Source organism: Lissotriton vulgaris, chromosome 1_2, assembly GCF_964263255.1.
Source record: "Lissotriton vulgaris chromosome 1_2, aLisVul1.2, whole genome shotgun sequence".
Taxonomy (NCBI): Eukaryota; Metazoa; Chordata; class Amphibia; order Caudata; family Salamandridae; genus Lissotriton; species Lissotriton vulgaris.
In genome coordinates this window covers 171,536,377-171,560,457 of record NC_141686.1, presented here as the reverse complement: position 1 = coordinate 171,560,457, position 24,081 = coordinate 171,536,377, and the positions used below count along the sequence as shown (strand labels likewise).

The window sequence follows — 24,081 nt, the reverse complement described above, 5'->3', positions numbered from 1 at the left end:
GACCTCATTGGAGTTAGCGTGATCGGCGACCTATTGCGGAAGGACGAGATCAAATCTTTTGAGGAGCTGAGACGGGAGTTTCAACTCAGTCCTCGCGAATATTTTCGTTACCTTCAAGTTCGGCACGCCCTTTCTTCGGTGATGTTGCCTGGGACGTCTGTCCCAGACTCCTCGCCCCTTGAGGATAGAGTGCTGGATGGGCATATCCCGGACAGTACGATCTCCTTAATATATAAGAAGTTGATAAACCATCGGACGGACCTTCTTGTGCAGCTCCGCATGTCTTGGACCGGTGATGGAGTAGAGCTTGAGGATGAGGACTGGCAGGCGGCGGTATCCTCTCCTAAGGAGGTGGCTATCCCGGCTCGTCTGAGACTGGTGCAATTAAAGATCCTGCATCGTGTGTATATGACGGGCCCTCGGTTGTTGCGGATGGGGTTTGCTTCGAATGCTCTGTGTAAGCGTGGCTGCGGTATGGTGGGTACGTTCCTTCATATCATATGGGAATGTCCCGCGGTTGCTTCATTCTGGATACGTGTGCATGGGGTTATGTCTGAGGTGACGGGTGTTTCGCTTCTGCCTGAGGCTCGGAGATGTTTGCTTAATGTATGGGAGCCTAATGACTATAATGTTGCTCAAACACAGTGTGCTACCTTGGGCAACATGATTGCGAAACGTGACATTGAACAATTATGGGGGTCGGCGCAACCTCCAAGACTGTCTGCATGGTCTAAGAATATGGACTGGTGTATGTTCCGTGAAATAACTGTTTATGTTGCTAGGGGTAGGCCCAAAAAGTGGGGTAGAATATGGGGTCAATGGAATCAATATCGTGGTGAGATTTGAACCCCTCCCTTTGAGCCGCCACCGGAACGTCTCCAGTCCCCTTAGCATGACATTTCCTCCCCTTTAAGCTCCATTGGTGTATTCTTGCATATCACCTGCTCCCTCTTCTCTTCCATTTCATGCCTACAGTTTGTTGATATGGTAGCTGTGCAGACGTGGTGCCCCTCTCCAGAAGGATTCTTCAAGATTGTTTTCTTTTTCCTATGAGCCCGTGCAGTATCTCGAATGTTTGTTGGTTGGGGGGGTGTTTTCCAAAAAAGATCAAATTGAAACCTTCTTTTCTCCTAGTATGTGTATATGGCGAGACATGGGCTCTTCCTTGCCGCCGGGCCCTATGGGTTGTCGGCTGAATGGCTGTGTACCAGTTATCCAGTACTGTATGGTGATACATAACAGTTAGCCAACGAGGCTGTATACTTGCTTTTGTATTTTCATGTCTTTTTCAATAAAGGTTTTTAAAAAAAAAAGAAAAAAAAAAGAAAAGTATAAAAATGTTGTAGTGTAGGCTTGATCAGCTCTTGGTTACCCTCTGTGAAAACTGGGTCATATGATAGGATGGTATTCCTTGATCCCAGTAGGATGGTATTCAGAAGTGCATAACCTGCAGTGGTAACACAAGCAGCCTGGCCGTCTGAAGCACATGTGTTCAGATGTGAGTCCCGTGCTCTCCACACCACTGGAGTCAAGCTATCCTGGCTTAAGACGGCTGATTGCCAGAAACCGGTCCTAGGATGCTTGATTCCGGTCCAGGAAAGACATGGCTTGGCAGTTCAGGCTGGACTGTTCCCATGAGGCACAGTTTGCATATTGCATATGTGCATATGGCCATGTCTGAACAGGGGTAGTGTGGAGTGCAAAAAACGATGGATTTAGGCCCAGATCTCTGTACTGGGGTGAATGTATGACATTGTTCTGCATTCTGGCCATCAACTATTGATTTTGCATTCAGCACAGTACTCCCCATGTTCTGTACTATCCAACCAACATCAATAAAGCACCTCAACCTGTAGTCATATTATAGAAGGAAAACCCGTGCCAGCTTTTTGCATCCTGGAACACTTTGGTATTACAGATTAGACTGTGGGGGCTTGTGGGGCTCCATCTGACATATAGATTGAACCAGCGATGTAAGCCCGCAGATGCAATCTCAATTAGCATCACAGCATGGTCCCATGTAAATGATTAAATGCCTTGCCTTTCTGTCCATGCCATATTACATACACGGGCACAGACAGACAGAGGCCAGCAGTAGGTGCACTGACAGTGTGCCACATAGAGGTGGTACACAGTCATTGCTCCTCCCCAGGGAACTCCTTGGGGGAAGGCATAGGGGTCTTAGGGACCCAATAGGTATCCCCGTGCAGGCGGGTGCAGTGAAAGTTAGGCTGACGACTTTGAACAGCTTTTCACGAATTCACTATTCACGTTGCGGGCACAGGCTCACACCTGCACTGCCAATAGTTGTATTTGTAGTGGTATGGTGCATTGTCCCATACTGTAACCACTGCAAACACGTAAGTGTGCCCAGTGGTGTAGAGTGGGACAGTATGCTGTGTTTATAATTCAAATTCTGGTGTTTGAACCATCTAGGAACTGTATTATGACTTCTCCATCCTCCAGTGTACCAAGGAGACATATCAGTGAGCCGAGAACTCCTTTGCTCAGGGTTTTACATGGTGTTGAAGTGGACCGTACTCCAATAGCCATAAGATATGTCCATTTAGCACGAAGCCAGACATAAACTATCATGATAACCTAATTCCAGGTCATTACAGACACTGTCTCCAGTACTGAACCTTTCATCTTCAATGATGCGTTAGTCTTATTATTTTAGTTGTAGCGATGCAAGACCACAATTCCCAGAATGCATCAGACTTTCACACAGAGGTCTAGTACTGGAACCAATGACTTGGTGAAAGTGGAGCACACTATTTCAGACACATTTCTGAGTCACATAGACTCACATGGGGTATCTAGCATACTTAAGCAATAAGCCTTTGGCCCCACCTTAACTACTTCTCTCCGGGCAGCACTTTGCTCATTATCTACCGGGTCTCTAGCATTACCCTTAGTCATACATTTGATCTCTTTCTGTCCTAAGCTTTTTTTGCCAGAAATAATCGTGTAGGATGTTTCATGTGTTCTTAGCCCTTTCAGCATCAGGATAGTTTTTAACATGGCTGCTGAGTTAGGGTCATATCCAAACTAGATGTTATCTAAAAGCAGCCTTTTAGCTGTTATGGTTTAGAAAACTCTTACTTGTCAATTTTGATCTCCCAGTAGGTTTCGGAGGTGAGTGGTATCCAGTTGATGTCGCCGGTGTAGTATGAAGGGTCAGTTTCTCCAAATGTCAGAACACTACCAGGGCCTTCAGCTCTACAACGGAAACAAAAATGTATTTATATTGTTATTAACATAATACCACAACTGTAAAACCAGTGTTGATCCAAACAGTATGATAGCAATGAATCAATGTTCCTATTTTCATAGGTACTACAAGCATATACAGCCCTCTAGGTTCTTGATCAACATATAAACCAGTGCAAAGAATCTCTGATACAACCCATAGAAAGGATAGGGTCGACATTATCCTTTCTCCACCCTTGCTGTGTGGTTCATCGTCATCATACTTTTATTGTCAGCACAGGTCTGTGAGTGCTGCACTATCACATCTCAAAAACGGATACCTTTGAGAGATCTCTTATTCGGACTATTCTGCAGTAGATGCCTACTGGAGACCGGCAATCTCCCCCATCAGCTCTGCGGTTGTCCCGCTGCCGCTGACCCGTTAACCTGTTGCTGGAAGGTGGTCAAGGCCCTCCTCCACCCGCAGAATCCTGCCTGCGCCTCATCCGTGGTGGTCCAGTGGGAGAGCCTTGCTCTTCTGCTAGTCCGCTGCTGTCTGTCTTGTGCCCGTTTTTCCGTTTATCTGTTATCGTGCCATTTTTCTGTCTTTTCTGTTTATTGTGTCCTTTCTGTTATTGCGTACTTCTCTTATTGTGTCTCTTCTGTTATTGTGACAGTTTTCTGTTTGTTTTGCTACGCTGATTCCCTGCCCGGTCACTTTCACGCCACTGCTGCTCTGCAGCCCCTCCCCCCTGCCATTTCCCTCCTCATAGCTGTGCTTTCCTTCCCCTTCTCTTTTGAATGGGGGCTGTGCGCAGCAGGCGCGTCAAAGGCAAGCCCGTCTGTGCCTGTTCGAGACGCGAACAAGACCAGCGCCAGGGACCCTGGCTCTCCGACCACACACTGCTAAGTCTCAGCTGCCTTTCTCACATTCAACCCCGGAAAAAACAACAAATGTCAGCTATCCATGCCAAGCGCCACCCACGGGCAGTTCTCCTGCAACCACTGCTGCCGAACCTACACCTCCCTCCGCACCACCATGACCGCCACCCCCACGCTCGGCGCCAACACCACCGAAGCATTGAAATGCATCCACCTCAACGCTCCTTGCACAGACATGCTATAGAGATCTGGGAGCTACTCAAGACCCTTTCACCAGATGTCGCCTTCTTCATGGAAACCTATACCAATGCCTCGTCTGCACCTGCCTTTTCCACCGCCATTCCCGACGGCTACAAGATTCAGAGGAAAGACCGCCCCCAACCATCCAGGAGGATGATTCGCCATCTCACTCACAAGCTCCCGCCGACTCTCCTCCTCCACTAGGAGCGACTCCTCTGCCACCAGGGAACACCTTCACTTCCAAATCCAGATCACCCCCAGAACCACTCTACAAAAGTGCCATGACAGAATACCACCAACGCATAAGATCCACAAAGAAGACCTTTATCCGGAACAAAATCATCACCAACTCCAGCAAATCAAAATAAATCTTTAACATCATCCAGCAACTCACCAAACCCCCCAGCGAACCCAAGGAAGTCACTCCCTCCCAAGACCTCTGCAACAAGCTTGGCTCCTACTTCCACCTGAAAATCAAGGCCCTCTACGACAACTTCAGTGAGCAGAGTCCTGAAACCACCCTTCCCTCCAGCGACGACAGCTGGCCCACCATCACCACCGGGATCCCGGTCACCACTGAAGATAACACCACAACCATGAGGAGTTCTCACTCAGGAGCCCCCACAGACCCCTGCCTTCTGCACATCTTCCACAGAGCCGCCACCACCTTGGCATCCCAGCTACGACGCACCATCAACCCCACCTTTGAATTCAGCACTTTCCAATGACTGGAAACAAGCAGAAGTCAAGCCCCTCATCAAGAAACCCTGTACAGACCCGATGGACCTGAATAACTACCGACCCATCTCGATCCTTCCCTTCGCAGCCAAAGTCACCGGAAAGATAGTCAACGCCCAGCAGAAAAACTTCAATGAAGAGAACTCCATCCTTGATCCCTCCCAATCCAGATTCTGCAGCAACCACAGCACCGAACCGCCCTCCTCGCTGCCACAGACAACATTCGCATGCTCATCGACCAAGGCCACACCGCAGCCCTCATCCTACTCGACCTCTCAGCAGCCTTTGACACTGTCTCCCACCGCACCCTTGCAGCCAGACTTCACAACACCAGAAAACAGGGAACCACCCTCTACTGGCTCCGCTCTTTCCTCGCCAGCAGATCCCAAAGGATCAGACTCCCGCCTTTCATATCTGAACCCACAGAGATCAACTACGGAGTACCACAAGGATCATCCTCAGTCCCACACTTTTCAACATCTACAGGGCCCCCCTCGCCGCCATACCACAAGGATCATCACTCAGTCCCACGCTTTTCAACATCTACAGGGCCCCCCTCACCGCCATCGTCAGACAGCATGGACTCAGCATTGTATCTTATGCCGACGACATCCAGCTCATCCTATCCCTCACGAAGGACCCTGAAACCACCAGACTCAGCTCGCAAGAAGGAGTGAAAAACAATGCAGCTTGGATGGGCAGCAGCTGTCTGTAACTCAACTCGAAGAAGACAGAAGTCCTAGACCTCAGACCCTCCCCTCTGCATGGGGCAAATCCTGGTGGCCCTCAGCGCGCAACCCATCCCCTCAGACCAAGCCCTGGACCTCAGCAGCATACTCGACTCCTCCCTCACCATGACCTGACAGATCAACGCCGTCGCCTCCACCTGCTTCAACACTCTTGCAGCACACGCAAGACCTTCAAGTGGATCCCACTAAAGACAGAAAGACAGTCACCCACACACTCATAATTAGCAGACTGGACCACGGTAACGCCTGGAATAAACAAGTCCCTGCTACACAAACTCTAGACCATCCAGAACACAGCGGCCTGACTCATCCTCGGCATCCCATGACATGAGCCCATCACCCACTGCCTTCCCGACCTCCACTTGCTCCCCTTCAAGAGACTAACCTTCAAGCTACTCACCCACGCCTATAAATCCCTCCACAACATTGGACCCAAATACCTCAACGAAAGAGTCCCCTTCCACGTACCCAAAAGGAACCTCCGTTCCGCTGACCTCACCCTAGCAAAAATCCCACGCATCCGCAGTACCAGAGCAGGTGGAAGAGCCTTCTCCTACATCATGGCCAAAGCCTGGAACAAGCTCCCCATCAACATCAGATGCTCCCCTACTCTTCACACCTTCAGGAAGAGCCTCAAGACCTGGCTCTCTGGTTGAATCAGAGCTGCACCCCCACCCCAGTGCCTTGAGACCCTCACAGTGTGCTTTTAAACCCCCTGATTGAATGATTGATTGATCGAGCGTAACCCTGCTTATAAGACAATGCCAGTGTGTGCGAGCACAGTACATTTTTACAGCAAATGGTCGTTTTGCTTAAAGCCATCATTTCACAAGTCAAATGCACAATGGGAGTACTTATTCACTTTGCAGGGCCATATTAGGTCAGACACCAGGACTCCAGTAGCAAATGACATTGACCACCATGGCTGGGGTCCAGTAGCCCATGTTTGGCATATGGCCCTGAACAGGGTCTGATAATGTTTAATCATCTTCCCACTGCTGGAGATATTTTAGGTAGGTCTTCATATTGCTTTGCCCTGGAATTTGTGCTTGGTCTGGAGGGATTGCAATTGAATGCTATCTTAGTCATCATCTGGAAGAGATTGTGTCTATCCACTTGATGATAAAATGTGCCAGCAGTGGCCCAGCAGCACTTGCGGTTCGACTTTGGATCCCATTGCAGGGACTCCAATGTCTGATATTTAAATTCGAGAGCACTAAGTGTCAGATTTTATAGTTATGGTAGAGAGTAGAGTGTAATCTCACTACACGAAGCCCAGATGACTTCACTATCATGAAAGATTTAGGATCTCAAGAACAGGTGTCGCTGGTACAACCTGAGGGTTTTAGAAGTCCCGGAGGGGGCAGAAGGGGATGACCCCTGGGGGTATATAGTTTACCTGCTTTTCCTCCCCTGAAGAACTGGGACATGGATTGTGTGATTCAGAGAGATTATTTTTACCCATTCCGGCCACCTTCTGAAGGAACTCAATCCTGTTACTCAGGGGTACTTCCAATATATGTTGGCAATTTCTTGTTGCCTCAAGAGATATTCAGGGATTTTCACCCAAAGTCCCCCATTAAGGACTCCGGAGTGGAGTTCTTTCTTCACTTGGACTTCTATCAGGAGAGTGTGGTTCGGCGATGGCAGCTGAGAGTGTGTTTCCCTGTGCTGCAAAAACCTGGAGCCTCTGTCTCACTACTGAGCCTGCAATTCGGAGTATTTAGTATGATGGGCTAGCTAACTCCTGTTTTGATACCCCAAAGGTCGGCGAGCTCCTTGCCATGTGCCAAAATGGAAACAAGTGAACAAATGGCCCGGAATGACTGTCTCTTTTCCTTCATGATATTACAGGGAATTGGACTTAGTCCATGAATCGAGGGACAAACTAACTTTCGGATTAACTCCATACCATTTCCTGTTTGGTCCTTTCTTCTTTTATTTCTTCTTTTTCCCTCCCCTTTAGTTGCTTGATTAGCTACTGGTTCTCCTGACCTCTACAACCTACTTGGCTCTGCCACTACCCTGTCTTGGGAGTGGACTGGGCGATCTTGAAGCCTTTTGGTGGTCTCTATACATCTTACTTTGCTTTATTTCTTATTCTTGGCTCGGGTGCCTTGGGGTATAGGGGGCATGTTCTCACGACTATTGCAGGTTCAACGGTCTTCTCTTGTTTGGGGGTGGTTGGGGGGACGGGAGGGAGCTCTGTCTGGGGAGGGTCAGGCCTCATATTCATAATGCAGCTTGTGCACTTGGGTGAGTCGGGGGAGAAAAAGCAAAAAACCAAAAATTAGGTATCACTTGTTGCAGGACAAACCAGGATTAAGTACGATTTCATGCTTTTATCATTTTGTTGGATGTGCTGGATAGATCATGTTAAGGGCTAATGCAGGTGGTGGTCCTGACCAGCAGCTTCACATTCTTTCCTGGAATGTTAACAGTATGAAGTCATCCCATAAGCCTAATTTAATAAAGGAGGAGTTATACTATCTCTGCCCACACTGGTCTACAGGAAACCCATCTTTCTTATACGCCGATCCCTCTCTTGGAGGGCTCGAGGTATCATGTTTTGGTTATGGCCTGCTTTACATCTGCCCAGAGAGGGATTGCCAATTTGAGGTTAAAATGTTAGCTTATGCAGACGACCTTACTATTTTGACTTAAGCAGCTAAGTGTTCTCTAGCAGCAATCCAAACACTGGCAAACACATTTTCTAAGGGTATTAATCCAATTTCAATAAGACTCTGGTATTGGTGATCATTGCTTCTTCTAGGTAGGATGAGCTCAGTGACATACTTAGGGGTAGAAATCTCTCTGTAGATGGAAGAGGTAATTGAGTTTAATTTCAGTCAACTTTCTTCGAGAACTACGGAGATATTAAGCAAGTGGAACCACCTACATACCGGATTAATAGCAAGGCACAATCTTATCAAAATGATCATCTTGTCATGTTATCTATATCTCTCTCGGTGCACAGACATAATATCGACTCCAAAATATCGTTTGGACAGAATATCGAGTTTTAAATATCGTTTGGACAAAATATCGACTAGACAGAATATCGACAGCCAAAATATCGTTTTTAAGGTAAGTGAAGTAATATCGACTGTAAATAATATAGACAGTGAAAATATCCAAGTATATAATCTAGATAGTAAAAAATATAGTTTTTAAAATAATATTTAATTATTTATAGTGTTTTTATGTAATAATATGTGTGAAAAGTGTCATTTTATTTTATAATTATTTTTAATTAATGATTTTTTTAATTATTGTGTCATTTTATTATGTAGCGGGTTGTGGGTTTATAGGGGAATAGGGTGAGAAGTAATTTAATTATAATTAATTAAATATGTAAATTCATTAATTGGTAGTAATAATTAATTAATTGGCAATTAAATAATATATGTTAATTATTTAAAATTTAATTGGTAATTAATTTAATTTAATTGATTAATTTCTAATTATGTACATTAAAATAATGTCTTTTCTGTAGCGGGTTGTGGGTTTATAGGGGAATAGGGTGGGAAGTAATTTAATTATAATTAATTAAATATGTAAATTTATTAATTGGTAGTAATAATTAATTAATTGGTAATTAAATAATATATGGTATTTAATTAAAATGTAATTGGTAATTAATTTAATTTAATAGATTAATTGTTAATTATGTTAAATTAAAGGGGTATTTTTAGGGTTCAGGGTCAGTTTTTAGTTTTTGGGTAAAGGGGTATTTTTAGGGTTCAGGGTCAGTTTTCAGTTTTTGGGTAAAGGGGTATTTTTAGGGTTCAGGGTCAGTTTTCAGTTTTTGGGTAAAGGGGTATTTTTAGGGTTCAGGGTCAGTTTTCAGTTTTTGGGTAAAGGGGTATTTTTAGGGTTCAGGGTCAGTTTTCAGTTCATGGGTAAAGGGGTATTTTTAGGGTTCAGGGTCAGTTTTCAGTTCATGGGTAAAGGGGTATTTTTAGGGTTCAGGGTCAGTTTTCAGTTCATGGGTAAAGGGGTATTTTTAGGGTTCAGGGTCAGTTTTTAGTTTTTGGGTAAAGGGGTATTTTTAGGGTTCAGGGTCAGTTTTGGGTTTTTGGGTAAAGGGGTATTTTTAGGGTTCAGGGTCAACAAATAAGATTTAAAAAAATTATTTTTATTATTTTCATTTATTATTTAATTATTATAATTTAATTTAAGTCGTTTTAAGTATATTTTAGTAATTAAAATTTAATATTAATTTAATTTAACACTGTTTTTAATAAAGTCGATATTTTTTACATCTATATTTTTGTTAACGATATTTTGTACTCGATATTTTTGTACTTACCTGTTTGTAGATACAAACTCGATATTTTGACTGTCGATATTTTGTCCACGATATTTTGGCAAGTCGATATTTTGTCAGTCGATATTATTTCCGTGATCCATCTCTCTCGATGTATGCCTTTGTTTCTACCTAAAGTCTTTTTCTCACAGGTAGAGGCCTTGTGGCACAAATGTATATGGAGGTATAAAATGCCAAGGGCCAGTATAGGATGTTCCAGAGGTCATGGGCGGAGGGAGGTTTTTTGCTACCAGACTTACGGGTATACTACATACCAGCATTATTGGTTTTCTTTGCTCTGGTTTTGGGGTGTGAACCATGGGTGTTTTGTCGCCTGTTTCCCGAATATATGCCCTGGGAAGGATATAGTCCCACAAAGTATTTTTAATGATAGAGTATACTTCAAGAGGACTCTGTTTAGGACTCTGTAGGTCTTTCATTCTAAATGGGCCTATCTGAAAATTAGATTTCTGCGCATCTCTCTCTTCAATACATGTTCCTATTTAGGCTCCAATCCTAACTTTCCTTGGCAAGTACATGAGAGATTTATGGAATGTTGGCAGGCATTCCACCTTTTTACACTGGGTTATTTCTATGAGGGTGACTTTCTTAATCCATTTGAGATCTTTGGCTTATCTTCACCTTTGGCATTTTGTTATGTGTTTGAAGACGGGTGACCTTGATTGCTCTTCGAATGCCTTCTTGGAATACCTATGGTGTGGTCTGCCAAAGAAGGGCATCAGTCTAGTCTATCAAATGATTTGTAGGCCGAGATTCGATGGCGGCCCAACCTCTTTCTGCTTATGGCCGACAAGTGGAGTCGACACCTCAGGGTCAAAGTTACTTCTGATGACCTGAGACGCATAAATCAACTCTCACATACAGTTCTGAATGTATCCTGGGTTAAAACTTACCAGTTTAAATTTATCAATGATTTTTACTATATCCCTCATTGTTTTTATTATGACTGACAGGCAGCATTCTAAGTGCTTTTGTTGTGCCGGAGATCGGGTGGACTCAGCTCATATTTTGTCACCTGCCTTGTTATCTCCTATTATTCGCATACTGGTTTTTGAGAAGCTCAATCAGCTATATTAAATTACTTTGAGGTGGGACCCTAAACGAATTGTTTTCGGTCACTCGCCTCATATTTCTGGTAATCTGGGCGGTATTTATTTCTTTGCCATCCTAATAGCTTGATTGATCTTGTCCAGCCGTTGGTTCATGGCTCAGGCTCCTAACCCCATGCTTTGGGAGCATGAATTAATCATTACATGTCTTCTCAAAAGTTTGATTATCGACAACAGTGGGGTGGAGTCCCGACTGCTTGAATTGACTTTAGATGTACCCAGAATAAATAAGATGCACATTGTATGCAGATGATGCAGTTTTAATGGCACTCACAGGGAGATCGCTCCAGAAATTGTTGAATAATTATCTAGAATTTATGAAAAGTCTGGACCTTCATACAAATGAATCTAAGTCATTCGTATTAATCACAGGGAAGAAGCTAAAAAATTCCCCTTCTTTTTTTATTTCGAACCGTAAAGTGGCACAGACAGATCTGTTTTCCTATTTAGGGGTTACCTTTGATTACCAAGCAGCTTGGGAGAACATGGTGCCGAATTGAGGGATGTTACTGGAAAAGAGTACTAATGCAATATGCTTTTTTGAAAAAAAATTGGGAACAAGAAACCCACCTATTGTAAGGAAAGTCTATGGGGGCAATTCTAGTGCAGTAGCAGCATATGGTGCTGGAGTATGGGGCCATGTTAAAGTAAAGGATCTACAAGTAATAGAGGATAGTTTCTGGAAATCTACGTTGGGTCTCCACGGATGTACGGCTTTACGACGCGTACTTTTACAACGCGTGCCGTTACACCGCAGTTTTTTCAATGCAAGTCGTTACCACGACTTGCGTTGGAGGGGGTGCGGACTTAGGAATTTTTTAATTTACTATTCCAACACCAGCCTACGTACAGTAGGGAAGGTGTTGGATAGTAAATTAAAAAATTCCTTGTCCTGCAGCGCCCTCCAGCACAAGTCGTGGTAACGACCTGCATTGAAAAGACCGCATTGTAACGGCACGACGGTGTAACAGCCGCGTCGTAAAGGCTGTTCCCCGTCTCCACAGTAGCTGTCCCAATTTTAAGCTACATCAAGAGCTAAATATCCCCTATATAACTGATCAGATCAAGGTAGCCCCTATCCTTCTCTGGCACTCAGTATGGTCCAGAGATAATGTGCCCCTCCCCCAACAAATAATAACTGATTGCCTTGACATGGAACATACTGAGAATATCCTATGGTTAAAATATGTGAAAAATACCTTATACACCCAGGGAGTTTGTTTGAATCACCCTTTTCCTTTTCCAATGATGCAAGAATGAATGCACTTTATAATAAACCTACTATAAGGGAATATTTGGAGGGCCCACTGCAGGTCGAAGGGATACTCTCCTATTTGGAGTTTGATAGAATCCCTTGGCACAGATTTGTTCTGTTACGATTCTGCCTAAATTATATCCCGTGTATGCTGGGCTAGTCGGCTGGTATTTATTCCAGTAATGATCTCCCGTGCTGCCCTCGCAATGATCTCTCGCTACAAACTGATTTGCACATCTTCTTTTTTTGCAAATTTCATTGCAATCACTGTAAAAGGTTTTTAATTCCTTTTTTACGTAAATTAGATTTTAAACAATGTCGCCCTGTGTTACACTTTTTACAAATGCTGTCTGATCCTTCAATCTGTTTTAGCAACGCCTCATTTTTTATGTGCATCTCTGAGAACAAGAAAACTGACCAATTGCTGATATGAATTGTCTGTTTTTTTAGAAATTTTTATCTGTGATGTATCTCTGTAGCCTTTATGAATATTATTATATTCATCGAATAAAGTAATTTTGAATTGAATTAAATTGAATTGATTATCGACAATGATGAGTGACAAACTAGACTTAGGAAGATATGGGATCCATTGAGAGGTCTTTGGGTGGGCTTTCAGTCTGGTCACAATCACGATTCACCATTGTCTTTTGTTCTTTTTTTGGTCTGCACCTGTTTTGTTTTTTCATTCAGTTACATCCTCCATGCTTGTGTCAATACCTATCTTTTACAGCTAAGACTTTGGATTGTAGTAACATTGTCTTTCATTTAACAAACAAAAGCCCTTAGAATAAATACATTTAAAAAAAGATAGTAGAGTGTAATGATGCCAAAACAAGAAAACGAGACAGTCAGCCATCAGGACAGGAAATGTACCACACGCAGATGTGAACGAGAGGCGGGCCGTATAAAACCTGCAAGCATTCCAGGGGATACTGTTAGAATCACCAAGGCCGAGGATCGAGTGCAGCATGATGGTAAGCTTCTCCCATTACTTACTGTCTCCAATAAAGGAAAATAAGCATCTCAGGGGTCGATTTACAAGCCCCTTGCGGCAGATTTGCACCGCCGCTGCGTCACTTTTGTGACGCAGCGGTGGCATAAACCATGCGCCACGTTGCAACTTATTTACAACGTGACGCATCTAGGCAGATGTGTCACGTTGTAAAGCACTCCGCCACATGAAATTTGCGTCAGGTTTCATGTGGGCGTTCCATCGCAGGGTAGGTGTACCCTCGCAGGAAAGCCTCGTAAAAAAGACGCAGTGAAATCTACAAGATTTCACTGAGTCAGTTTTTCAACGCCCCTGCGTCAAACCCTTCCGCCTGCTTGAAGCAGGCGTAAGGAGTGACGCACCACGTTAAGTATGAGTGGACCCTGAGCATTGCGGGAGTTGAGTCGTGCTTGTGACACAGCTCCAGCAATGCGCCCCCCTTAGGCCCCAAGATGCGACACGTATCTGCCTGTCCTTGCACCACGTTGTGCCGCATTGTAAATGCGACGCATCTGTGGTGGCGCAAGGGGAGAATTGTGTGTCGCATCTATTCTGGCGCTTCCCTGCTGATTTGCAGAGATGCGCCAGACCTCGTAAATATGCCCCAGTGTTCTCTAGACATTCCAGCAGCAATAGTACCTGACATGACAACCGGTGGTGAAAAGAGAGCACCCACGAGGAGAACCAGGGGAAACTGTTCAGACACACATTAACTCAGAGACAGCATCTGAATCCTTAAGTACACTGCCCCTGCCATGTCATAATCATTAATAAGATGCAAAGGTAGTACATGATCAGTGGGCCAAAGCGCAGTAGTTGAAGAGCCAAATAGAAGAGTCTGAAGTCACACTGAAGAGGAAAAAGAAAATGCAATTGTCTAGTGTGCCATGCAAGGTTGCAAGCAGTAAGAAGTTTTTAAAGACAAATGCAACTACAGGCCTGCTACACCACAACAGAGAATCAAGCAGTAAGATCCGCTCTAGGACAAGCCTAGTTGCCAAAAAACAAAGTGGTCATCCCAGGAAGACGGCATTGGGAGAAAACGAGAAGAAAGGTGTGGCGGCCATTTTGAGACAGCTCATACAAAAGAGGAGATTTCCACATTAAACAACATTCACATTGCCCAAAACAAAGAAACTAAAAAGGGACTGAAATAAAAAAGGACAAAGACAAGGTGTAGAGGACATTGTAAACTCAGGTTAAGTGCAAACACTTTAATAGTCAGGTGTATCTTTTCAAATCAGTAAGAACAAATATTTTGAAATCAAGAAAATCAGTTAAAACCAATCAATCAATCAATCATCGCATTTATATAGCGCACTACTTACCCAGAGGGTCTCAAGGCGCTGGGGAGGGGGATCTGCTACTGCTCGAACAACCAGGTCTTGAGTTGCTTCCTGAAGGCGAGGTGGTCATGGGTCAGGCGGAGGTGGGTGGGGAGGGAGTTCCATGTCTTGGCGGCGAGGTAGGAGAAGGACCGTCCCCCTGTGGTGGCTCTACGGATGCGGGGGACGGCGGCGAGGGCGTGGCCGGTCGATCGAAGCTGGCGTTTGGGAGCGTAGAAGTTGAGGCGGCTGTTGAGGTATCCTGGGCCTTGCCTGTGTAGGGATTTGTGTGCGTGGGTGAGGAGACGGAAGGTGATTCTCTTGTTGACCGGGAGCCAGTGCAGGTCTCTCAGGTATCCGGAGATGTGGCTGCGACGGGGATGTCCAGGATGAGTCGTGCTGAGGCGCTCTGGATCAGCTGGAGGCTCTTCTGGAGTTTGGCGGTGGTTCCGGCGTAGAGGGTGTTGCCGTAGTCCACCGCTGGTGACGAGGGCCTGGGTGACCGTCTTCCTGGTCTCGGTGGGGATCCACCGGAAGATCTTACGTAGCATGCGCAGGATGTTGAAGCACGACGAGGAGACGGCGTTGACTTGTCTGGTCATGGAGAGGGAGGAGTCCAGGATGAAGCCCAGGTTGCGTGCGTGGTCTGTTGGTTTGGGTGCGCTGCCTAGGGCGGGGGGCCACCAGGAGTCGTCCCAGGTGGCGGGTGAGGATCCCAAGATGAGGACTTCCGTCTTATCTGAGTTCAGTTTCAGGCGGCTGTTCTTCATCCATTCGGCTACCTCTTTCATCCCTTCGTGAAGGTTGGCTCTGGCGGTGGCGGGGTCGTTGGTAAGGGAGAGGATCAGCTGGGTGTCGTCGGCGTAGGAGATGATGTTGAGGTTGTGCTGGCGTGCGATGTCTGCGAGGGGGCTCATGTAGATGTTGAAGAGGGTTGGACTGAGCGAGGAGCCTTGAGGGACGCCGCAGATGACTTCGGTGGCTTCAGATCTGAACGGAGGGAGGCGCACTCTCTGTGTCCTTCCGGCGAGGAAGGAGATGATCCACTCCAGTGCCTTCTCCTGGACTCCGACGTTGCTGAGGCGTTGTACTAGGGTACGGTGGCAGACAGTGTCGAAGGCCGCAGAGAGGTCGAGGAGGATGAGGGCCGCTGTTTCTCCGTTGTCGAGCAGCGCTCGGATGTCATCGGTTACTGCGATCAGGGCGGTCTCGGTGCTGTGGTTGGCCCGGAAGCCAGACTGCGAGGGGTCGAGGGATCCGTTCGTCTTGAGGAAGGCGGCCAGCTGCTTGTTCACGGTCTTCTCGATGACTTTTGCAGGAAACGGGAGCAGCGAGATGGGGCGGTAGTTTTTGAGGTCGGTGGGGTCAGCCGATGGCTTCTTGAGTAGAGCGCTGAGATCGGCGTGCTTCCAGCTCTCCGGGAAGGTGGCAGTGTCAAAGGAGGTGTTGATGATGTCCCGCAGGTGGGGTGCGATGACAGCGTCGGCCTTGTTGAAGACGTGGTGAGGGCAGGGGTCGGTCGGAGATCCGGAGTGGATGGAGTTCATCGTGCAGACGGTGTCTTCGGTGCTGATCGGAGTCCAGGCGCGGTGGAGGGCGGTGGTTCGGTCGTGGTGTTCGTCGGTTGAGTGCTGAAGCTGTTGTGTATGTCCGCGATCTTGTTGTGGAAGAAGGAGGCGAGGGAGTTGCAGAGGTCTTGCGAAGGGCTGATGTTGTTGTTTCCGGCGTTGGGGTTGGAGAGCTCTTTGATGATGTTGAAGAGTTCTTTGCTGTTGTGTGCGTTGTTGTCCAGTCGTTCCTTGAATGCAGTTCTCTTGGTGGCGCGGATGAGTTGGTGGTGTTTTCGGGTGGCGAGCTTGAGGGCATTCATGTTGTCCGGTGTTGGGTCTCTGCGCCAGGTTCTCCCGAGGGCTCGGCAGTTCTTCTTGGAGCTCTTGAGTTCGTTGGTGAACCATGGGGCTTTCTTGCTACCGGGTCTGCTGGGCGGGGTCCTCAGGGGGGCGAGCTCGTCTGCGCAGTCGCTGATCCACTTCGTGAGGTTGGTGGCCGCCTGGCTAGGGTTCGTTGTGCTGGTGGGAGGGTTCATGCTCAGGGAGGACGCGAGCTGGTCGGCTGTGATCTTGTTCCAGCTCCTGCGTGCAGCCTGTTGCTGGTGGTGGTGGATCGTGGTCCTTGCGACGCCGAAGTGGACGCAGCTGTCGTCCATCCAGTGGAGTCCGGTGGCGTGGCGTGGCTGAAGGCGATGTCCTTGCTGGATGAGAAGACGGGGTCGAGTGTGTGTCCGGTGTAGTGGGTGGGGGTGGTCACCAGCTGCTTGAGTCCCAGGTTGGCGAGGTTGTCCAGCAGGGTGGTGGTGTTGCGGGCGTTGTTGTTCTCCATGTGGAAGTTGAGGTCCCCTAGAAGGATGTAGTCAGCGGAGCAGAGGGCATGCGGGCTGATGAAGTCGGCGATGTCTTCGCTGAATTGTGTGCGTTGTCCCGGGGGTCTGTAGATGAGGGTGCCTCTGAGGATGGTCTTGGGGTTGATGTGGACCTGAAAGTGCAGGTGCTCGGCGGTTGCGAGGGTGTCGTCGGTGTTGGTCGTGATGCGGATGGTGTTCCTGTGGACGATGGGGATGCCTCCTCTGGTGCGGTTGATGTGGTCCCTTCGGATGATCTTGTAGCCGTCTGGGATGGCGATGGCTATGTCGGGCGCTGAAGAGGCGTTCATCCAGGTTTCCGTGAGGAAGGCGACGTCTGGGGCTGTAGTGTCGAGCAGGTTCCAAAGCTCGATGGCGTGCCTGTGGACGGAGCGGGTGTTGAGCAGGATACATTTCAGATGGCTGCTGCTGTTGCTCGTCTTAGTCTTGGTTGATGCTGGAGTAGTGCAGTTCCGGATGCAGGTGAACTTGCAGGAGTTGCAGCAGAAGGGTCCGTGGGTGCGTCTCGGGGTGGCTTGGTAGCAGCCCGGGAGTCGGCCGGCGTTGAGTGCGTTGAGGGTGGCGGTGTCGTACGTCCGGCGGGAGGGTTGGGGTCTGCGGGGGCCAGGGGTCCTGGCACTGGGCGCGGTCCAGGCGCGGACGGGCGCAGACGGGCTTACCTTTGGCACGCCTTCGGCGCACAATCGGCGCGCCCGCTGCGCGTGACCGCTGCGCGTTATCCACTCTGCCATAAGTGGAGAGTGGGGGGGCGGAGCGAGGGCGGGGCAGCTGGGAGGCGGGAGCGGGGAGGGCACAGAAAGGAAGAGGGCGTGGCCCCGAGAACGGCGGCGGGAAGCGGGGAGTGGGGCGGGGAGAGCACAGGGGGAACGAGCACCAGAGAAACGTGCTGAAAAACCGCAGTCCCAAGTCCCAATTATAGAAACAGATGCTTCAAAGGGATTAAAGACAAATAAAAGTCCATGGCTACTTATAACAAACCATCAAGAGAAAGCACCCATTCCACCCAAGTCAGAAACACAGCTTCACATAGTCATGTCAACAGAAAAAAAACAAAGGCTCACGTCTATTTCTTAGACCCCTTAGAACCATTTGTAATAACAAATCGTAAATCATACGTTCTTATATAGCGCCTTTCACCGTAAGGTCTCAAGGCGCTTGCTTTGGGAACCCGTCCTGGCCTTTCCCTGCGAGATTACCCCTACTGGGCATCCCGAAGGTGAAGACAAGGCATCCCATCGCGGTGGGGCCGAAGTGGAGATTAAGCAAGCTATTGCCCAGAGTTGCAGAGTGTGGACCCGCGATTCGAGTAGGCACCGAGGCGAGAATGATCAAGTCCGTGGACATTTTGAGCTCAAGGCCGTGCCATATCGGGGATTGAACCCTGGTCCCGGGTCTGACATCTGCATCAGGGCTGCCTCCTCTAACCGGTGAGCCACACTTCTCCACAACAACTGAAGTAGCATGGGACCCAAATGGGCTGAATGGTTGCACAACTTTGATGATTTCTCTAAAGCCTCAGTGAGAAGGATGAACTAAATTTTGCCTACTCCAAAAGAAGTTTGCATGTAAATACATCAAATGATTCTTCGCAAGTCTCCTATCCAGCGAGACTGCCACCAAGCACAGAGTAAAAATGCCCTTAATGCAAAGTTTCTATCAAACAAGTGTGGACTACAAATGCAAAAACTTCAAAAGATAGAGAATTAATGAATAACTTTACAACTCGTCTTTGTACATGGATCTTATGCTCTGAATATGTTCATTTCTCGGATAAAGAGACAATGCGCTTTTGCTTCATAGAGGCATACTAATATGAATCTAGTGGACAACGGCTGCTAAGAAATATTGCCACGCTAGCAGAATCAAAGAAATAGTCAGCTCTATGACCAAGCATAAGAACAACTGGGTCAGGAAAAGCGAAGGAAAGAGAACAAGCATTCTGGTTACAAAAGCACCAAAGAAAAGAAGTCTTAAGTCAAACTCAGAAGACGGCCTTACTGAAAAGATCATAGCAAAACTAGTGAGAGATCCAAACATGAATGGCAGATCCAACAGCATGAATTCTACAGGTGCACACACGAACACACACTGAAATACAAATGCCGGTAAATGGGTCAAGTATGTCAAAGATGTGGCAAAAAAGAACCACTATACAATGTTAGGGTACATGAACAAGAAAAAAGTAGTAGGCCATAAATATCAAAGCATTAAAGACCTCATCATCATTTGAGGCCATGAGACACAGGAGCAGCAGCTCCTATAGAACAAGCACACACTGATCCTCGACACAGAAATCCTTCATCAACACACTCTTGTCATACTCCTGCAACAGCGATAAATACTTATTAATGGTAACAGACAACAGACAATGCCCCAAGCTACCGACTGGGGTAAGAAAAATGAAAGACTTTGAAGTACATCGCCACATCAACCAAACAGTAGTCCAAACCACAAGAAAGTACCATGTCATTTGCAAAAGGAAGTAGGAAACTACTCACCGCTGACATCATACAGGAGTTAATTAGACATACTCTGTGGGTCTCCCCTCTCTCGTCTGCAGCTAAAAATGTGACACCTACCTGGGTACAGGTTAAATACCAATATAATAGCCGAAAAATAAATATGGATAAATACAGACGGAATGGTTAAAAATATAAATACCATATAACCAGGAGTCATATATAATATAATTTATATGGGCTTTCAGTCTGCCTTCTTTAACAATTGGTGTGTTGTCATCCACACTGGCTATCCTCATGTTACTAGAACTCGGTGCAGCCTTTGACACCGTCTCCCACCACACTCTCACTGCCAGACTACACAATGCCAGCTAACAGAGAACGCCCTCTGCAGCATCTGCTCCGTCCTCATCGGCCAAACCCAAAGAATCAGACTCCTGCCTTTCCTCTCTGAACCCACCAAGATCCGGTGCGGAGTACCCCAAAGACCATAGCTCAGCCCCGCGCTCTTCAACATCTACATGGCCCCCCTCACTGACATCGTCAGAAAGCATTGACTCAGCATAGTATCCTAAACCAACAACATCCAGCTCATCCTCTCCCTCACAAAGGATCCTGACACCACCAGACTCAGCTTTCAGGAAGAAAAGAAAGATGTTGCATCCTGGATGAGCATCAGCTGTCTAAAGCTCAACTCTGAGAAGACAGAAGTCCTCGTCCTCTGACCCACTCCCTCTGCATGGGACAATACAGCTGATGCATGTGTACATCCGCAACAAGCACATACCTGATCTTTTCTGAGTTCGTTCTGAAACCACAGAGCACCCACCGCATGCAACACGCGGAGGCCCACGACACCCGGGCGGGGGCACGGAGCAGAGACAAACAGGCCACACGATACCCGGCTGTCGCACAGAGCATCTAATCTGGTCTTCCAAGAAAGTTGTGTTGAAATATGTCCCGTCCTTCCATGAAGGCAACTGCATTCCTGATGTGAAATTCCTCACCCCCTACAGTCACCCACAGACCCATATCTTGTTCAAGCACCTTGTCTCGGAAGATTCTTTTCAGCAAAGGACGGGTGTGAAGCGCTCCAGTCCACGCATCGCCCCAAGCAATCTATCTTACTGGGGAGGTGGGGGTGGGGGGCGGTGTCAGTACACCGTTATGTCACCTAGGTAAAATATCGTTTGGTTCCACGCATTTAATCCATGTACAGCAATTGCACACAAGTCTTGTAAAACAGCTGGGGGTACTTCACCACATGCTTTCAAGTCCGGCCTTTCACCATTCCATGCTTGATAAACTGGCTGCCAGTGAGCTGGGTAAAAATGCCTGTTTCCAAGCGCCTAGAGGCATTTCCATTTGTGGTGTGCACTCGGTAAATATTATTGGAATCAATGTACAAGAAGTATGCATTTCTCAGTGTTTTGGGAGGCTGCGAAAAGCAAAGGCCTCCTTTGGTTCAAATTCGGTTGAATTCTGGGATGTGTTAAGTTCCCAGGGGGTAGAAGCTGACTTCTTTGACCAATGCAGGTGGAGCTGTGTTTATCTGTCAGCTCTCTTCGGGGCTAGGATGTGAGCAGCCACCGTCCTTATCCTATTGTTTCATTTACAATCGCGATGGCCCACTGGGAGCCGCGGGGGTGGCTTCCAAATTGGTGATTAGTTCCCCTGAATCCTATTCTTTGAACCGCTTCGCTCATAGTTCACGCGCACTGCATGTGCCGCTCAGAGCATCTGTCTCAGGGGCCCGGGGCGAACTCCAGAGTGAAGGCCGAAGTGCAGTGTGTGAGTGTGTGTGTGAGAACTAGTGCAGCAAGCCGCTAGAGGGGCTCACTCCCCCAACAGTAACCATTTTTCTGCAGCGAATACAGATTCCTCCGCCACGCACTCTCCCCCATTTTTATTTCCCCCTAATGCCCACGCACCACACAATGGCGGAAATGGTATGCCTATTGTTTCTCATCATTCTGGGATAATAAAATTGTGTCTCACACTACAAAGAAGGGGAGGCTCACGTGCTGTCGTGGAAGTATAGTTACAGCGTGTTCAGCAGGACGGGATTTCCCGATTTCTCACATGGATCATTATTTTCACCCAGCATTAGTGAGAAGATGTATATAAATAACTTGGCGCCTGCTTTGCGCATCGTCCAAAAATAATGCAAATACGGCGAGACGCGTATAAAGAAAGCTGCACCCTCACAGCAAAACTGAAAGATGAATAGTGCCCTTCTACCAGCATTAGTCAGCAGATGTATTTAAATAACTTGGCACAAGCTTTGCGCATCTTCCCCAAAAAAATGCAAATACGGTGAGACGCGTATAAAGAAAGCTGCCCGTTCACCGCAAAACTGAAAGCAGAATAGTGCCCACAGATGTATTTAATTACAAAAAAACAAGTGCGAGCACGGTGGACAAAAACTGTAGTTGGGCACCGCTGCTTCGGGACTACATGGAATTTACCATAGGATCAACAGCCAACAGAAAGCAAGATAAGAACAGCAAGCACACAGGTAAACTAATCGCAAGCAGAAAAACTAATTACAGAGTTTCAGCCAACATACAACTAACTTTATGTCTCACTGAGACAGCGCATGCAGCGCATGCAGCACATGCGCTGCCAAGGCAAGACCTAAAAAGCACTAATAATGCCAAAAGGCTGACAGTCAACATCAGACTTATTGGCTTTGTCAATTCTATTATTACATTCTAGTCTATGTCCTTCTCTAATGTGCATCATTATGCTCACGTGTAACCTAACAGTACTGTTTAGGAAAACAGAATCCTGCAACTTGGATAGCTGAGCGAAAGGTAGTTAATAACAGATTTACTTCTGGCTTCAGGCTCATGTTAAAATTCAATGGGCCCAGCATAGTTTAATCATTGAAATAAAGCTGTTTACTTACTTGGCCAGATAAACAGAGAAGAGTTTTTGGGAAACAAGGCCTTCTTTCATCATGTTATCGAAAACAGGCATTGCGCCAGATGAGGAGACGGATGGGTATGCTAGTCCGAGGATTCCATCAAAAGGAACATTGTCGAAGGTGGATCCGGGCTCCATTGTGCTCAACCCAAAGATCTGATTGGTGTCTTCAATATCAGAAACCTAGAAAAAGGGGATAGTCCTTAATTATCAAGTTTTCATAATGGTAAATTCCAATTGATTGTAAAATTCATTAGACAATTGTAGTGCCACTTTACTGTCATGCAAGTGGGATAACCTGGATGTAACTAAATTACCCAACCAGGGTAGAGGAGTTGGCCTAACGGCTAGGGCGGTCGTCCTCGAATCTGGGGAACTGGGTTCCTGTCTCAGCAACGACGCCGAACATCCTGTGATTCTGGGCAAATCACCTAATCTTCCCGTGCCTAACAAAAAAATAAAAATATGATTGTGTCCTCATGTAACACAACTGGTTCTATGTAAAGCTCTCTGATACCCGATTTGGGTCAAGTTTGCGCAATATAAAACTCTGTATAATAATTTTTTTTTACACATTTAAAAAAATTAAAGGCATATATGGGCCTGTCCTATCTGCATCTCCTAGGTTTGACAATGAGCTCTTAGCTTTGGGAATGCCAAAGGGATAAATAGGACTACTGCTTCACAAGTAAATCTGATCCCTGGATCCTCTAGATTTGCCAGGACTCAGAGGAGGCTGGGGGTCTGCCCACTGATGTTGGAGAGGAAACTATGAGATTCAGCATCACTTCGAGTCCACCTGCAGGGGTGCTTCCTGAGTAGATCACACTAATTGAGACTCTGGCTTAATGTAGGATCCATGGACAACTAGAAGTGAAGTAATGGAGCATGGTAAGAGGACGTGTCCCACATTTCAGACCTGTGATGTTCTCAGGGACTTTACAGAGGCAGAATGGAAGATCTTGAAAGATGGGTTGATGATTACACACTTGTAGAGGGAGCCCGGTTGTGGTGTTAGGTCCCCCATTAAAAACTTAGGGCCTCATCTATGAAAAGTGATGCATCGCTGTGTGAAAACAGTGATGCGTCACTTTTCATTGCGCCTTGCTGGATGCATCATATGTACAGTAAGAATTATCATGTCACGAGGAGTTACAGATATGTCACTATTTCTGACGTATCTGTTGGTGCAAAAATGACGCATTGCTGGAGTGTGTCACTAAAGTGAGGCAACTCCAGTAATGGGTAATTTCACATGGGCAAGTCCCATTTCAAATGTGCCTGGGTCAGTCTTACGCCTGCTGTGAGGCTGGCGTAAGATATTGACACATTTGCGTCCTAGAAGTAACACAGTGAAATCTCATAGATTTCAGTGCGTCACTTCTATGAGGCTTACTTGCATCAGAACGCCCACCCTGCATACATTATACCTGATGGTATAAGTTGGCATAGGGGTGTACA

The 24,081-nt window shown here is 46.7% G+C and overlaps 1 protein-coding gene across 1 annotated transcript in view; it reads right to left on the bottom strand.

Annotated features, from left to right (window-relative positions):
• LOC147734778 (pepsin A-like) overlaps positions 1-24,081 on the bottom strand; it is a 99,219-nt gene that overhangs the window by 28,567 nt on the left and 46,571 nt on the right. The window contains exons 5-6 of the mRNA XM_086953058.1: positions 22,604-22,803; positions 3,106-3,222 (exon numbers count right to left, since the gene is read on the bottom strand). Coding sequence (XP_086809184.1) covers positions 3,106-3,222; positions 22,604-22,803 — 317 coding nt within the window. The remainder of the gene's footprint in view (positions 1-3,105; positions 3,223-22,603; positions 22,804-24,081) is intronic.